Raw genomic sequence first — 17,680 nt, forward strand, 5'->3', positions numbered from 1 at the left:
TTATGACATTAACGCGATTAGCATTCAAGCACTGTAGCTACCATTGGTATTGCTGAAGACACCTTTGTTTGGAATCTGTGGTGGTCGAAGCTCTAGGGAAACTCGAAGGCGTAGAGAACCAAGGGATCGAGAGCAGCCTCCACCACTTGCGAGACAGCTGTTAAGCCTCAACGGTTTATTCAACAGGTCGTGCGCTGAAGCTGATGACAATGGCCATGATGATGAATATATACAGAAGAAGAAGAAGAAGAAGAAGGGGTAATATAATGCTCACAATATACTTAAAGCGCAACGTTGTGAAAGATATGGCTTCTGGTGTAGGCAAAGCTTCAAACAGATTAACATTCAGCAATTACTTCGTCAAGTACTATTCAGGGTTCTTGCAAAAATTTTCAGTAGCATACGGTGCTAGAGTTGCCCTGGCGCTAGTCACCTCAATTCCAACATCGTGAAAGAGAATTTTGCCATATAGTAACAAAATAATCGCTCAGCAAGCGCTGACAGCTGGTATTCTAAGTCATCACGCGTAAAAAGTTGAGTTCAGGTCTCCGAGGATCGAGTAGGTTAATTGTCACTATGTGGAAATGTCGCATACCCTTCTGGAGGATTGGCCAAGAATAGAGCTGCGCGGAATGAACAATTCTCAATCGCCCATCCCGAAATATGAACAGCCAGATCAGAGGGGAAAGCAAGATACCGTATTTGCTTGTGTAAGGCACGCCCGCGTGTGAGGGAAGAGCCCAGCGGGAAATGCAGAACACCAGAACAGCTAATGCACTCGCACGTCGGAATTTATTTCTCTTGTTTTCGGACAAACATAAGGCCAAGTAAAAGAGAGCGTAAAAGCATGTAGTTCTTTTTCACCACCGGCTAGGGTCTTTAAATATTTTGACTGTGGCTTGGCGTCGCTTTTACAATAAAGTTCTTTGCTTTCTGCTTCAAAAGGGAAGATAGTGCTGCGTGTGACCACTGCGGCAGCGAGGCAGCGATTGAACAATCTTTGCCTTTGTCCCCCATACAGCGCAGACTGGCAATCACTCGCGACCACGCTGGCCCGTCTTGATGACCGGCCGCTTTCGTAGCAGATCTGTGCAGGAACGCCAGCCTATGCAGTCGTCACACCATGAGTAGGCCAAGGCACTCTTGAAATTTTGGCGTTCGAGTGGCCTATTAAAGAGACTATCGTTCTCACGGTTTTTCCCATACTCCCCTATTTATTTTTCGCGCATTTGCTTTTTTGTCTCCGCTTTTTCTTTTCTGTCTTTTATTTCCCCTTACTCTATCCCAAGTGCAGGGCAACAAACCAGGATCTGTTGCAGTTAACCTCCCTGCCTTTCCCACCCCGTTTATCTCTGTCTCTCTTGGCGGGGAAAACTGCATATTATTCACAGGACAATGCGATTCCGCATCTCACAATTAAGAAGTTATGGGGTTTTACGTGCCAAAGCATCTTTCTGATTATGAGGCACACCGTAGGGAGGACTCCGGAAATTTCGACCACCTGGGGTTCTTTAACGTGCACCTGAATCTAAGTACCGGGTGTTTTCGCATTTCGCCATCATCGAAATGCAGCCGCTGTGGCCGGGATTCGATCCCGCGACCTCGTACTCAGCAGCCTAAAGACATAGCCACTGAGGAACCACGGCGGGTCGCATCTCACCATCGTGGCTAGCTTTCCGAGGATCCTTCTGGGGCACGTGCTGAACGAGAAATGTCTTGCGATTGTGTGCAATTTATAGGCCTGCAAAAAAAAAAAAAAAAAGAACGGTGTCCGTGACGCACAGACTTATTGTTGCGTGAATTTTTCTAAGCATTATACGAAGAATTCGCGACCACGAAGTCTTACCATACATTCTCCCCACTTTATTATTCAACGTTTTTTTTTGTCACCCTGCTTAGAGCCATGGTCGCACACACGTGGCAGTCAGACGCGAAGAGCGGTAACGAGAGCTGCCAACTCTTCCCAGATGCATCTCATTGAGTGGTCACCGAGCTGCTGTGTTGCGCCTTACTGTCTTTCACTCACGCCTTTGTGTCAGTTGCTGGAGCGGCGGCCCAACCGCCAGGTGCACAATCACTCTGCCGCAGAGGGCCCTTTCTTCATCTGGTTTTCGAGCAGCCTGCCTTTGCGGACCTCGTTGCGCATCTGTTCCCTCAGCAACTTTGCCTCCATTCTTAGCACGGTGGAAAGCTGCTCATAAATAGCTACTCGGAGCTTCTGCTCGGCGCATGCGCACGAGGTGGACATAATTTGCAGAGCTTGCACGGATTTCGCGGGACTCCCGATGGTCTGACCACCGCATCTCAAGCGTGAACGCAAATGCCCCTCGACCTCGCTGTATTCGTCGTCACCTCTTCTCGGGCGTCCTTCGTCCTCGTCCGATGCGTCATTGTCGCTGTCATCGTGAAGTGACTCAACCATGTCGGCTTCCTCGACACACGTGGCTGCCGCACTAGGTTTTCCTGGTCCGCTGGTCGGTTTCTGACTGCCGAATAGGCTCGGCACACAATGTGATGGGCCTGCGTCCTCCTCTGGTACTCCAGCTACTTCTGCGGTCCTCGAGGTGGTCTCGTGGGCTGATCTGCTGTCCCCATCCGATTTAGTGGCACTCACATTAACGGCTGGCGACGATGCTCGAGGGCGAGGCGAATACTCTTCACACAAGATAACATCGGGGCTATGCAATGACAAATATTCTGCATGCTCGGCTGCATTGTCTCCGTGCTGCTCCTGTTGGTGTTCACTAGCACCTGTGCTGGTCCCTTTCACACCCTGGCTTAGATCTGTAGGCGTGTGTTGACTCGAGAGAGGTTGGTCGTGCGGCGGCCTGCAAAAGAAAGATATGTTACCCCTCGCGTCCGAGTGGCATGGAGCCCTCAGCAACTCGATGACGCTCGCGACATCTGACAGGCCATCAGAGAGACGAATGCGAAACACGAAATCTTTGAAGTGATTCGTTTACTGCTCATTACTGTTGCATAGGTATAACTTAATTTCAGCTTACTGCCAGCGTCGTTTTGTAGCTAAACGTTATATAGGTCAGGCCTTGGTTTGTTTCTGGCTACTCAGTCTGTTTTAAACGGTCAACCTGTGTACAGCGTATCGTGTGTGTCCAAACTCCTCAGCTCACCATAATAGCTGGTCGTGCGAATCTATAACAATTACTTCGTTTCATACACATACACGGCGTTCTCTTAATTGAAGCCCTCACAATCAGTGCAACTACAGGATTCCATATTGCCTTCTGCATAGTCAAGAATACTGCGTCCCTCTAACAGGCTACCTTTACTAAAATGCATCATTACGGTTAGTGCTTACCATTTCAGTGCAATGATAGAAGCTTTCTCTCAGAAGGCTCCCAAGTTTACGTCTGGCTTCAGAAGCCATTGAAAACGCGGGGAAGGCGGGAGATGGATATTTAAGATGATGAGAAAAACAAGTACACTTGTCGAAACGTTGGCTCCTGCTTTCACATTGTTGTCGTTTTGCTCATCGTCTTCAGAAGCCATTGCATTTTACCTTTCGCTACGGGTACACCCAAGATGAAGCTGGCAATCATTATAAAACCCCTTTGAATTATAAGCAGTCCCACTGCGGTGGATAAACGAAAGACAGGGATGTCGCTGGTGTAGACACAATTTTGTTTCGCTTGTTGCTGTAACATTTAGATTGTTCAGGACACGCAAATTGTTGATATCAACCAAACCGGCTCTTGGATCCCATACGCAACACTAAATCATTCTTTGACGGCCATTGGCGATGCGTTATATGAGAGTCGTAGGGGAAACGCATCACAGAATATGTTATCCGGGCCCTTGCACGCCTGAAGAAGTTTGAGGTAACAGTACAACTGCTGATGTCAGCTGCACTTGTAAGCGAGCGATCGAGACATACATTTTTGCTGTTACAAATGTGGAAGCTTGTAGAAGGAAGCTTGTCGCAAGCTTGCCGATTCCTTAAAAGCCTTTGGATTGCTAGCTCCTTTTTTTTTCTTCTTTCTTTACCTCATGCCTCGCGCACTCCCTGACTAGGTTCCTCATCCACCGCTGCCTTCTGGAAGTGTTTTGGCATCAGGCGTTTTAAAACTTATTCATTCTCGTTTAGATTAGACGAACGAACTGTACTCTTATCATGTGTGTGCATAAACTTCCACCATTCAGGCAAATTCCTAGCGTCGCTCAACGTTTGCCCTTATACAGAGGACGGGAGCAACGCACCTGGCTAGCTCTTCCCGGGAGAGTGACTGGCACATGTGTGCCGTTGGCCCGTGCAGCAGCTGTTCGCCGTCGAGGCTGGTGCGGCACCGTCCGGGGCAGCTGCGGTACCGGCAGCGCCAGCACTTGATGTCTCCGACTGTCCTCTCCGGCACGTAGAGGAATTCGCCGACCTTTTTCATTACCTGCACGGACACGCGATCTAGCTCGCCACTGCGCACGGTATACACGACAAGAATATGCATCGGGTGAAGGATAGCGCGCGCATGTAAGCACACACACACACACACACACACACACACACACACGCACACGCACACGCACACACACACACACACACACACACACACCACCACCACCACCACCACCACCACCACCACCACCACCACCACCACCACCACAACAACAACAACAACAACAACAACAACAACAACAACAACAACAACAACAACAATCATTGTTTAAAAGGACGTGTTTCTGAGATAACCCCTGGACCCACTTTAATGAAATTTGTTGCATTTGAAAGAGAAAGTTAAATTCTAGTGATTGTTGGAAGCGGAATATCAATTTAGGGCCTGAATTTCGTTAAAAAGATCTCCAAAAATTCGAAAATCTGAAAAAAAGAACAGAAGCACGAAGTTTACAAATACCTGTGCACCAAGAACAAATCTCACGGTTCTGTAAATAGCATCCATTAGATCACGCAACGCGGAGAAATTGTATGTGTCACTTTATATATTACGTGAATTTGTTACGTTCTGTACAGGGGTTCTGCAGAAGCTGTATTTCCATATTACTGATTTTTTCTAGATTTATGTGTAGCATACCAATTTTGTCCGCTTTAGATGTACTATCAGGTGCAATTCACAAAATTGTGATATCATATTTCCTTGCTGAGTTACAGAGTTGTAAACTTGATAGTTTAGTTCTCATAAAATTTCAGATTTCGGCCAATATTTAATAAAATTGAACGACCTAAATGCGAAATTCGAAACCAACTGTCCCTAGATGTTAGGTTTTTCTTTTAAATGTAACAGACCTCGTTAAGTTTGCTGCAGTGGTTGCCGAGACAGACGAATTATCCTTTTGCATGTATTTAGATAGGAGCACCCGAGTTAAGCTTCATCTTAAAGGACATTGGGTGAACGAAAGCAAACGCGCAACAACAAAGAATTACAAGACCTGCAGCAATGTGAGTGAGTGAGTGAGTGAGTGAGTGAGTGAGTGAGTGAGTGAGTGAGTGAGTGAGTGAGTGAGTGAGTGAAGAAACTTTATTGCAGGTCCGGCGAGAACTCGAAGTCGTCGCACGCCCGGCTAGTCTCACGTCGGGACCGGCAGGTCTAGCCCACCGGCGCGGTCGCGGGCACGCCGGAGGGCCAGGATTTGCTTTTCTAGAGCGGGGCTACGCAGAAGCTAGTCCCACTCCTCCTTGATGAACTTGGGGTATGTCGACCCGCACTCCCAGAGCATGTGAGCTAGAGTGGAGGTCTGCCCGCAGGACGGGCAGGCGTCGTCGCGATACATGTCGGGGTAAGCCTCGTGGGGAGCGGACAGACACGGATATGTGCTGGTCTGTAAAAGCCGAAGCGAACCGGCTTGCGCCCTATTCAAGTTGCGTTGAGGGGGTGGAAAGACCCTTCTGCGCATGTAGAAATATTTAATAATCTCGTTGTGAGTAGCGGGAGCGTCCCTGTGGCCGTAGGGAGGAGGGGAGTCAGTGCTCCTTAGAGAGGAAGCGCGGTCGGTGAGGTCACGCGCAGCGTCGTGAGCAGACTCATTGAGATTCGGGGGGGGGGGGGGCACATTCCACCGATACTACGTGAGCGGAAAAAGAGTGAATTGAATGGTTTGTTAGAGCATATGGACTCGAGCCGCTAAGAAGACGAACAGCTTCCTTGGCGATGCAACCCTTCTGAAAAGCCCTAATTGCCGTTTTGGAATCACTATAGATTTCGGACCCACGACCGTCTAGCAGGGCGAGGGCGATGGCGACTTGCTTGACGACTCCGGGGTCTGAAGTGCGAATCGAGGCGCTATTGGAAATCTTGCCGCTCGAGTCGACCACAACGACGGCAAAGGTCTTTCCGTCGCTGTACTCCGCGGCGTCGACGAAGCTTGCGCTAATGTCATGTTGCTTGATCTATTTGAGGATGGCTGCTGCTCTGGCCTTGCGTCTGCCCTCGTTGTGGACGGGATGGACGTTTCGAGGCACAGGGGCCACTACGAACTTGTCTCGAGTGCACCTAGAGATCGGGTACTGACCATCGGGAATCCCGCAGGGTGGTAACCCAGCTGTTCGAGGATGCGTTTACCTGCCGCTGTGGTGGTCAGGCGAGTAAGTTGCGCGCGTTCTTGGGGTTCGGCGATCTTCTTGACGGTGTTATGTACCCCCAGCTTCAAGAGATCCTCGGTATGGGTCCTGATGGGTAGCCCAAGAGCCCTCTTGACTACTTTGCGGATGAGAACGTTGAGCTTGTCTCGCTCCGCTCTCAGCCAGTTGTGCATAGAAATCGTGTACGTGAGGTGGCAAAGTACGAAAGCATTGATCAGCCTGAGAAGATTGCTTTCCTTCTTGCCTCGATGCCGGTTTGCGATTCTGCGAACGAGGCGGAAAGCGTTGTCCGTCTTTGCGATCATCTTGCGGAGAGCAGTTTGGTTCCCGCCGTTGAATTCGACAAACATGCCCAAGACCCGAATAACGTCGACTCTGGGTATCACCCCGCCCCCCTCCCCCATCACAAGTGCGAAGTCTGATGCTGCTTTCGGAGACTGGCTTCCGATCATGTGGCCAAAGGTGACTTAAAAAAATTATAGGGTTCTACGTGCCAAAACCACTTTCTGATTATGAGGCACGCCATAGTGGAGGACTCCGGAAATTTCGACCACCTGGTGCACCTAAATCTAAGCACACGGGTGTTTTCGCATTTCGCCCCCATCGAAATGCGGCCGCCGTCGCCGGGATTCGATCCCGCGACCTCGTGCTCAGCAGCCCAACACCATAGCCACTGAGCAACCACGGCAGGTGCCAAAGGTGACTTCAAGGTGACACATGTCAGATGTGAGTTTTGCGATCCTAAAGATGAGTCTCAAGAGGACAAGCAGTAAACCCAAAAATTGTTAGCAGTCGTTCAAACAGACTGGTAATGATTAGGATACGCGGATTTTCCTGCAATTTGCCGCGGTTTGCTGAAGAACCTTATCCTTCTTTATAGTTCTGTGTGGTTCACTTGTACTGCGTGGCACATTCGCAACATTGAGTGCTTTATGTTTACAACTGATCAGTCTTATCATGTACTATCTAGAGCGCGTAAATAAGTCTCAACACTTGCTATGATGAGTGTCGCCAAATATAGATTGGGCAATAACAGCATTTTAGGTATTCTGAGCAATGGTTCTTGCTTCTGTGTGACATTCTTTTAAGAAGTTTAACGGTAGAAATCGAATGCAAAATGTTGAACATGCAGCAAAAAATTTGCTTCGAGAAACTTAGTACGAGTAAACGAAACCAACGCTTTTGTTCGAATGAAGAACGACGAAGTTTTTGCTAATTGAAGCACTGCATATTCTTTTCACTGAAACGCTGTACTTGTTTCGAACACAGATGACAGAGCCACGTGTAGATATAGAATTCTTAGTCGTCAGGTATGCCACCCACATATTCTATGCCGCAATGAGAAGCTCTGACGTCAACCATAAATGCTGCAGTGTCCTACATAGTTTCGTTTGGCTTAGAGGCAGGGTAACGGCAGGGTAACGTTTAGCGATTCAGTATAAAAAAAAAATATTCACGTTTTGATCGCGTCGTCCTAGAACTCGACAGCTTTTTACGCAATGGCCGAAAAATATCCAGCATTCACAGTTATTTGGCTTTAACATGTTAGTTTATATGGACCGATCTTCAACCTGCCCACTTACCTCACTTTTGAAGGTTTTATGGGAGTGTCTCCTTCCTTCGGCAGCACGGTGTTCATCCTCATCGTGATCCTTGAAGCTGTACAGCACGTGCTTCTCACCGAACTTGTCGGTCATGAGTCGCGACGAGCAGCTAGACACAGTACAGCGCCACCGATAACGCGTGGAGTCCACAGTCAAAAGCCGGAACCGTCGGTGGCGGTAGATGGCTTTCGGTCTGATGCGGTCGCCCTGCACCACTTCGACGATGTCTCCAAAGGCCGCGGCGGCGCCTTTGCTGGAAGCCATGGAGCCGCGCATCGCTCCTCGTTCCGTCGTCGGTTCAGTCGAACAAAGTGAGGCGCCGAATAACGTTGGCTAAGCCTCCGGCGAGACACCACGTCGACGAACCAAACGCGCTCGTCGGTTGCGAGTACGCACGTGATGTCCGCCCTCCGCATGAAGATAAGCAATCTATGCCTGGCGAAAAGAGTGTTTCGTTCCTCCATGATATTCTCTGATAAGACGAGCGAAGGGCTCCTCGCGTCGGCCACGACGGCGCGACAGCGCTGCGAGTGGTGTCACCAAACGCGAAGGTCGCGTGTGTCGTCTGCTACGCTTCAGGAGCAGGCGCACAGACGGCAAGAACACCTATTCGTTTCTGCTTGCGAGGCTTTGCGGCTGGCAACAGCAGTGTTAGCAGGGATCACGAGTTTTATAAGCTCCATTCAAACTTCAACGGGGTGGGCGACTTGGTAAAATTCATGTGATGCGGCCGGCCACGCAGTGGGACAATTTGCGCTGGACTTCCCGCGCATGCGTCATATATATATATATAGAACCTAACGCATATACTATTAGCAATAGCCTACACTAACGCAGAAATTACTTCACATTACGCTTTCTCTAGCGCGTTCCTTCTCAGATGCCACAACCAAGCTAATACGTAATAAGGCACTACAACGAAGGCAATTATAAGCAGATAAACGACGAATATGAATAAATTTATAACCTTAAATTTTTCCTTCGTTTTGCAGCAGGTCAGTGGATGAAATTTGGTGCCATTTCAGACACAGACTGTGCACGTTGGTGAACGAGTACGCTCCCTTAATTAACAGAACAAAGGATCAATCGAACCGAACTACAAAAATCAATTTCCAGTACTGCTGACCACAGTTCTCTACAAAATGATCTACAACAAGTAGCGAACTGGTGCAACACCAGGCTAATGTTGCTTAGCTCAAGTAAGCGTAAAGTTAAGTCGTGTAGCAGTAGGCAGCCCATTTCCGAATTTTCCTCACACATTAATGACAGTCGTCTATCGCATGTCTTATCTTTGAAGTACCTAGTAGTTATTTATTGTATCACCGAAGCTTTCTTGGTCTTCTCACGTCTACACTGTCTGCGCTAGTAGTTGCAGATCTTTAGGATACCTACGCCGTAACTTGAGCAACTGCCCGAATCACGTTCGCAAATTGACTTTTGAAATACTCGTCCGTCCATAGTTTGAGTATGCAGCTCCTATCTGGTCACCCTACCACAATTATCTAATTATCTATCAAGAATATGCACAGAACAGGCCCGCTCGTTTCGTTTCGATAACGTTTCCATTCGTTTATCATAACAGACTAAAACGAAGACTAGGTTTACATAGTCTGATTTTCTACTCTACGTCTGTCTCTTCCACCTTGTACGTCACGCAGATTACATAATAATCTAAGCTTGATTCGCATCTACGGCACGATGGTGACTTTCAATGCGCCATTCGCCTCTGGAATGATCTCCGAGGTGTCACCGTCGCCGAATCTGATAAATAAAAATTTCGCCAGCATTGGACCACACAGGTAACGAGGTGATTTAGAACAGTAGGTTTTATTGTTTTTTCCTTGCGTGCTTCTGCAATGTTGATTAATATGCGTTGGTAAACACGATGCAGCCATGTGCACTGTCCGTGGGAAATTTCCTTGTCTTTTTCCATATTAGTAGTTCTCGTGCCTGCCATTTTTTAGCACGCATCTCCTGATAGTTCTTGCATATTGTATAGCAGTCTCACCTGAAATGTATGCATTTATGCCTATAGTTTTGTCTGTATTTTTATTATGTCTATATTTTTATATGCAGTTTAATTGTTCTATGTTTGTTTATGTTTTGCGTTCCCATTGTACTGTACCAGTCCCCTTTAGCCAACGCGTCAAACAGAGCCCTGTATGGTAATTTGAATAAAAAAATTCTAAAAATGATATATGGAACAAATGACACCTTCGGCTGGTCATGTCTGAGCGCTGTGGCGCGATCTCGAAGGTGGCGTTGAAACAGGGTTCGCGCCCTGCGTTCGGCTGGTTCTTCTCGATCGCTCTCCTCCATCTTCGAGCGCTCAGAGGACAGCCCTGTCCTCTGAGCAGTCGTCGAGATTGAAGCGTTCCCCGGGACGTCATCACACCACAGCGTCGCTGATGTTGGTGACGGTCCAGCGTAACCTATATAGGCAACCTAGGCGACTGCAGGCTGGCGTCTCAACGAGCGGTCGTTCCACGCTGCGTCCGCCGGTTATCCCGGCAGCGCGCAGAGCTTTGTTTATGCGAAACGTGGGGACGTTGGCAGTAGTCACGTGGTTTCGAATCGGCCCTTTTCTCCTCCGAGAGCGAGCCACTCGCTCGGCTTGCGTGCTCGTCGTCCATCTCTGAGTTCGGGGAACGCGGATCTGCCCGACGCTACTTCGGGGGATGGAGGCGACCAGTCGAAGATACCGACAGTGTACCTGCAGCAATCTCTGCTACACCTCCAGATGTGCTGGTTGCCGGCTGTGTTGTATGCAGAGATACGCAATGAAACGACAAACGCTATCTAATTATCTTCAGTCCAACAAATGTACGCCTTCAGGGCCGGATTAGTACATTATAGCAAACGAAGTGAATTTCTTCGAGTCTTTCTGCCGTTTTAAAGCGAGTTTTCACAGGAGCCGACTACTCGGTCACCAGCGGATCCTTCGCCGCCAAAAAATTGAACAAAGTTGGCGTTGCATTCCCAAAATGCACTGCTCAACTTACATGCTTTCACGTTACTAAGCCTTAAGTCTTCTTTTGAGTAGTCACGACAGCGTGAAGGGGGCGTTCTTTCTCCAACGTTGGCCTAAAATTGGTTGCAGATAGACTGCAGCACATCAGTCACGCTTCCTTCTTGATCGACGCGTCGTTGTGCGAGATCCTCTTTGCAGCTGCCGTAATGTGCGATAAGCGCGGTGAGCACGCCCAGCAGACTGCGAGTTAATTACAGCGTACTAAGTACAGCACTTCCAGCAGCGCATCTTAATTAGTCCGCGACAGAGATCCGTTCCTTTCTCTGCGGCCGTACTCTAATATACTCTCTCGCTTATCTTCGACTCTGAGATCTCTTTGCCGCGACAATTTGTGCACTCGCCGACCGGCTGTTATCGCCGACTGCGCTCGACGACCGGCTGTTATTTTTGGCGCTCCATGACGTGAAACCTTACTGCGCCTTGGAAATGAACACATCTCGACGGTGTTTGGATCGCACCGCTGGTGCGATCGGTTGGGAACTCGGCGCTGACGCCCGTGGTTGTACCTGGGTCGCAAGCCCCAAGGGTAGCGTTGGCCTGGCGGCCTGGGGTACAACTGGAAGCATCCGAAGGTCCCGGCAAAGCATGAGTCGACTGGTAACAACAAAACAACTTGTTTATTTTAACATCGCAAAGAGTTGGCGGTCAGGTTGACCGAAGTAGAGAGACGGGAGAGCACTTCACTCAACAGAAGAAATCGGAGCCCCCCTTTTGGCGTCCGGGGGCAGCTGTTTTTATACTCTCGCAGTTGAGGGCAAGAAGGAACCCCTCAAAAGACGAGCACGTGAATGTACAATGGGCTAATGGTGACGCACACTGTCGTAGCGCTGCCGTAGCACCATGTCGAGCACGATCTCGTAGCACCCTGTCGTAGCGCTGCCGTAGCACCATGTCGAGCACGATCTCGTAGCACCCTGTCGTAGCGCTGCCGGTCGGGCACAATGACTGTAATGAGAGGATGATCCCTGCTTTCGCATCGCCTGGTTCGGGCACAATGACTGGAATGAGAGGGTGATCCTTTGCGGTCGCATCGCCGCAGTCGCGCCTGGAAACACCTGCCGATGAGCGTTGCGGCGACGACGATCGGGCCAAAATGTCTGCCGCCCCGCCGCAGTCGCGCCGGCAAAACCACGTGTCGCAGGCGAAACGCAACAGACCGCCCCGCCGGGGGAAGGAGATCCCGATGGACAGGGGACTGCATCCGCTGTCCGGAGGGATGTCGCTCGATGATGCTCATAACCGAAGTCGGGCGTCCCTCGACGTTTCTTGAGCGCAGCGCACAGAGAAGGCCTCGTTCTCTCGTTCAGGTTCGCACGGGACACTGCAAAGTGACTTCGGGAGAGTTCACATTTTTGTTCTCGTTCCCGGCAAGCGTTAGAACTACGCTGAAACTCAACCGCTCAGTCAGCAAGCACGGCACAACCCTCACTAAGCCCTGCCAGGCTCTTTCCCCTTTTTATACCACTGCCTAGTTCCTTACAGTAGTCTAGCATCACTCAGAACGCGTCCACAAATTGAAAAATTGCACTAGAAAGCATATCATCACTTTGAAACACTAAACAAAAGCAATATGTTAAAAAAAATCCTGCCTCAGGAAGAAAAACATCAGTAACAAACAATTTTGAGGCTGATTCCTACGTTAGGGGCTTCGACTTAAGCCATCGGCGTTACCGTTGAGACTCCCCTTTTTGTAACGCACCTCAAAGGAATATTGTTGTAAAGCGAGGCTCCAGCGCAGGAGGCGGCCATTTTTGGGAGAGATGGTCTGCAGCCATTGGAGAGGGCAGTGATCCGTCTCAATGATAAACCTCGAGCCGGCTAGATAGCATGACAATTTCTGAACGGCCCACACGAGACACGCACACTCTTTCTCGGTGGCGCTATACGCCTGCTCACGACTGGACAGCTTACGACTAGCATACAGGACGGGGTGTTCTACTTCTCCATTTTCCCGTTGGCACAGTACAACGCCCATGCCTCGCTCACTAGCATCGCACTGAACAACGAACCCTTTTGTATAGTCTGGCGATCGTAGCACAGGCTGGTTTGTTAGGGCACTCTTTAGGGCGCTAAAAGCTCTTTCCTTTGTCTCGTCCCAGACGACTGTTTGAGGCTCTGTTTTTCTTAGAGCATCCGTCAGGGGAGCCGCGATATCAGAGTACCTAGGGATGTACCTCTGATAGTAGCCGGCGACACCCAAGAACGACCGAATATCGGTCTTGGTGCGCGGTTGCGGAAAGTCTCGCACAGCGGCCACTTTTATTTCAGAGGGGCGGCGACGACCCTGACCAATCACGTGACCGAGGTAGACAACCTCGGCCTGTGCTAACTGGCACTTAGGAGCCTTGACTGTCAAGCCCGCTTCGCGCAGGCGGGTTAGCACTGCCCGCAAGTGTGCCATATGCTCAGACCAGGATGCGGAGAATATCGCTACGTCGTCTAGATACGGTAAAGCGAATTCTTGCTGTCCCCGCAACACTTTATCCATGAGACTTGAAAAACAGTATGGCGCGTTCTTCAAACCAAAACTCAACACTTTAGGACGGAATGTTCCCATTGGTGAAATGAACGCCGCATACCTACTAGCCTCTTCTGTAAGTGGAACCTGCCAATAACCCCTGACAAGATCTAGGGTGGAAATAAACTGAGCGCTACTAACTTTCTCAAGGCGCTCCTCGATGTTAGGGATCGGATAAATTTGATCCTTAGTGATGGAATTAAGCCTGCGGTAGTCGACGCAAGGACGAGGTTCCTTGCCCGGTACCTCAACTAAAATCAAAGGGGAGGTATAATCACTCTCACCTGCCTCAATAACACCGAGCTGTAGCATTTTCTTTACCTCAGCCTCCATAATATCGCTCTGGCGGGGTGACACCCGATACGCCTTGGATCGTACTGGCTCTGTGGAGGTAAGTTCTATATCATGAGTAAGTACAGAAGTCCTACCAGGCCTCTCAGAGAACAGACCTTGAAACTCTTGTAATAGCTGGTGTAGTTCGGTTTTCTGCTCGGGCGACAGCGGTGCTTTACTGATAAGGTCACTAATGACTTGACCGGTGTCTTCCCTGTTCGTCACTGAGCCTAGTCCCGGAAGCTCGACCGGAAGCTCTTCAGGAACGTTTACCATCATGCACACCACTGCTTCCCTTTGTCTATAAGGTTTGAGCAGATTACAGTGGTAAACTTGCTGTGCTTTCCGCTTTCCTGGCAGACTTACCACGTAGTTAACGTCCGACAGTTTCTGAACAATTCGTGCTGGGCCCTCCCACTGCACGTCTAGTTTGTTGTTTAGCGATGTGCGCAATATCATGACCTCATCGCCAACCTCAAAACGACGGGCCCTGGCTGTCCGATCATAATAAACCTTGGCCCTCTGCTGGGCCTTTGTCATTGCTTCACCTGACAACTCCTGTGCCCTTCTTAAGCGTTCGAGGAGCTTAAGCACGTACTCCACCACGACTGGGTCGTCGCCCCTACCTTCCCACGATTCTCGAAGCATGCGAAGCGGAGATCGAAGCGAGCGACCGTACACCAGTTCAGCTGGCGAAAACCCCGTAGCCGCATGCGGCGCGGTCCTTAAAGCAAACATCACTCCAGGCAGACACAGCTCCCAGTCAGTTCGATGTTCAAAACACAACGCTCTCAACACGCGCTTCATGACGGAGTGGAGCTTCTCAACGGAATTCGACTGTGGGTGGTACACTGAGCTGTGTAACAGCTTTACCCCACACCTTTCGAGAAAAGTTGTCGTCAAAGCGCTAGTAAACACTGTGCCCTGATCTGATTGGATTTCCGCAGGGAAACCAACTCGCGCAAATATGGACAGTAGTGCATTAACTATCTCAACTGAGCTGAGTTCTTTAAGCGGCACTGCTTCAGGGAACTTTGTCGCTGGGCAGATCACAGTCAAAATGTGTCTGTACCCCGTGGCTGTTACCGGCAGAGGTCCCACTGTATCAATAACGAGCCGTCTAAAAGGCTCCGTTATGATAGGTACCAATTTCAACGGCGCCCTGGATTTGTCCCCTGGTTTGCCCACCCGCTGACAAGTGTCACATGTCCTCACGAAATGGTCTGCGTCCCGAAAACACCCTGGCCAATAGTACTCTTGCAAGAGACGGTCCTTAGTTTTCTTAACTCCAAGGTGTCCGGACCACGAACCCCCGTGTGACAAGCGCAACAGATCCTGACGATAGCATTGAGGCACGATCAGCTGATCGAACTCCACTCCTCTGCGGTCTAGATACTTCCGGTACAGGACTCCACCTCTTTCCACAAAACGCGCAGTTTTCCTGGCGATACCTTCTTTGACATTGCAGCGCACGTTTTCCAGGCTGCCATCCTTTTTTTGCTCGGCTATCAAAGCCGTCCGGCTGACTTTTAGCAACCTATCAAGTCCGTCTGACGTAGGCGCGATGAGCAAATCAGTAGATAGCTCTTCTAACTTTCCCGCGTCGGGCGTTTCCTCTCCAGTATCTGGCGCCTTTAACGTTACAGACTCAAGTTTATTCAGTTCGGGCGTGCTCGGAATATCAGCTTGCTGCGCCTCTGACCCTTTTTCGTTGTTTGATAACGTCGGCCCCGCAACTACCGCCTTTGCAGCGAGCTCCCGAACCTTCGATCTGGTTAAGGCCTGAACACTAGCTTCACCAAACAAAAGCCCCTTCTCGCGCAGGAGGTGATCGGACCTGTTTGAAAATAGGTACGGGTACTGGGGGGGCAGCATAGATGACACTGCCGCCTCCGTCTCAAGCGCTCCGAAAGGTCCTTCAATAAGCACCTTTGCTACTGGCAGACACACGCTATGAGCTTCCACGGCTTGCTTGATCCACGCGCACTCGCCCGTGAACATATGGGGTTCTACGTAAGACGGGTGAACTACATCCATCGTAGCTGCGGAATCGCGAAGCACTCGGCACTCTTTCCCGTTCACGAGGAGGTCTCGCATGTAAGGCTCGAGAAGCTTCATGTTCTCGTCAGTGCTGCCTATTGAAAAAAACACAACTTTTGGTGTTGTTTCCGGACACTGCGCCGAAAAGTGACCCGGCTTCTGGCACGTATAACAAACGCGCGCTCGCCTCATCTCGAACCGCTTTCTGCGTTTGGCTGCCGCCGTCTCTTTACGTTTGGTCGGACTGCTTTCACTCGCATCCTCCCTACGCGTGTCCCCCTTTAATCTCACGGGCGTGAACCTCGGCCTCTCAAACTTCGAGCCAAATTCACCCTTTTGACCGTCCTTAGCTCCGCGAGCCCGACGCGTCACAAACTCCTCGGCTAGCTCAGCGGCTTTAGCCACCGTACAAACGTCTGGCCTATCCAAGACCCAGTATCGCACGTTCTCCGGTAACCGACTATAAAACTGTTCTAGCCCGAAACACTGCAGAACTTTATCGTGGTCACCAAACGCTTTCTCTTCTTTGAGCCACTCCTGCATGTTCGACATAAGCCTATACGCAAACTCTGTATAAGACTCACTTTTGCCTTTCTCATTTTCCCGAAACTTCCGACGGAACGCCTCCGCAGACAGCCGGTACTTTTTTAGAAGACTCGATTTCACTGTGTCGAAATCCTCTGCCTCCTCTCTATCCAAGCGAGCGACTACGTCGGCCGCCTCGCCGGGTAACAAAGTGAGCAAGCGCTGTGGCCACGTTTCTCGAGAGAACCCCTGCCTCTCGCACGTTCGCTCAAAGTTAACCAGGAACAAACCAATGTCCTCTCCAAGCTTAAACGGCCGCATCAGGTCAGTCATTTTGAACAATACTCGTTCTCCTGCACCGTGTGCCTGACTTCCATTACGAGCGCGTTCCATCTCTACCTCAAGACGCTTCATTTCCAAAGCGTGTTGACGGTCACGCTCTTGTTGCTCTCGCTCTTTCTGTTCTTTACGTTCACGCTCTTCTTTTTCTTTTGCAGTCTCCCTCTCTTCAATAGTCTCAAGGCATTCCGACAGCTCGTCATCCTCAGCCTCTAACTCAAGAATAGCCTTTAGCAGTTCTGGTTTTCTGAGTTTGTCTGAGACATCCAGACCCAACTCTCTTGCAAGCTCCAACAATTTCGGTTTGCGCAACGACTTCAAATCCATGGCTGCTCTGAATGCTGCTTTCTCTACTGCTTACTATTGTCTTGCCGCAAACTAACCCGGCAGCAACGACAACCACAATTACCAGCTCTGTTTCTGACACTAACAAAAAGCCTGGCAAAGCTCAGAAGAAGAAAGTCCCGCACTCACCAAACCTCGCAGGCAAGAGTCCAGCGCAGTCGTTCCGCTGCAGGCAACCAGTCATCACACAGGGCTCGTTGCACTGCTCCCGGATCGTCGTTGAGCTGCTCAGCATACAGTCAACTGCATCTCTTCGCTGCTGGCCTCCGTTGTCGCGATCTCACCGCTGGCAGACAGTTGTTTGAAGTCGGAGGTGATCTCACCGCTGCCAACCAGATGTTTGGATCGCACCGCTGGTGCGATCGGTTGGGAACTCGGCGCTGACGCCCGTGGTTGTA

At 50.0% G+C, this 17,680-nt stretch overlaps 1 protein-coding gene across 1 annotated transcript; it reads right to left on the reverse strand.

Moving 5' to 3' along the window:
* Window positions 1-1,825: 1,825 nt before the first annotated feature.
* On the reverse strand, window positions 1,826-8,575 carry LOC142585559 (uncharacterized). The gene is made up of 3 exons (XM_075696400.1): window positions 8,131-8,575; window positions 4,219-4,400; window positions 1,826-2,828 (listed from the first exon to the last, which is right to left on the reverse strand). Exons 1-3 carry the CDS (start codon window positions 8,425-8,427, stop codon window positions 2,075-2,077), a joined length of 1,233 nt encoding a protein of 410 aa, XP_075552515.1. The 5' UTR covers window positions 8,428-8,575; the 3' UTR covers window positions 1,826-2,074.
* Window positions 8,576-17,680: the final 9,105 nt, after the last annotated feature.

Source organism: Dermacentor variabilis, chromosome 6 (genome assembly GCF_050947875.1).
Source record: "Dermacentor variabilis isolate Ectoservices chromosome 6, ASM5094787v1, whole genome shotgun sequence".
Taxonomy (NCBI): domain Eukaryota; kingdom Metazoa; phylum Arthropoda; class Arachnida; order Ixodida; family Ixodidae; genus Dermacentor; species Dermacentor variabilis.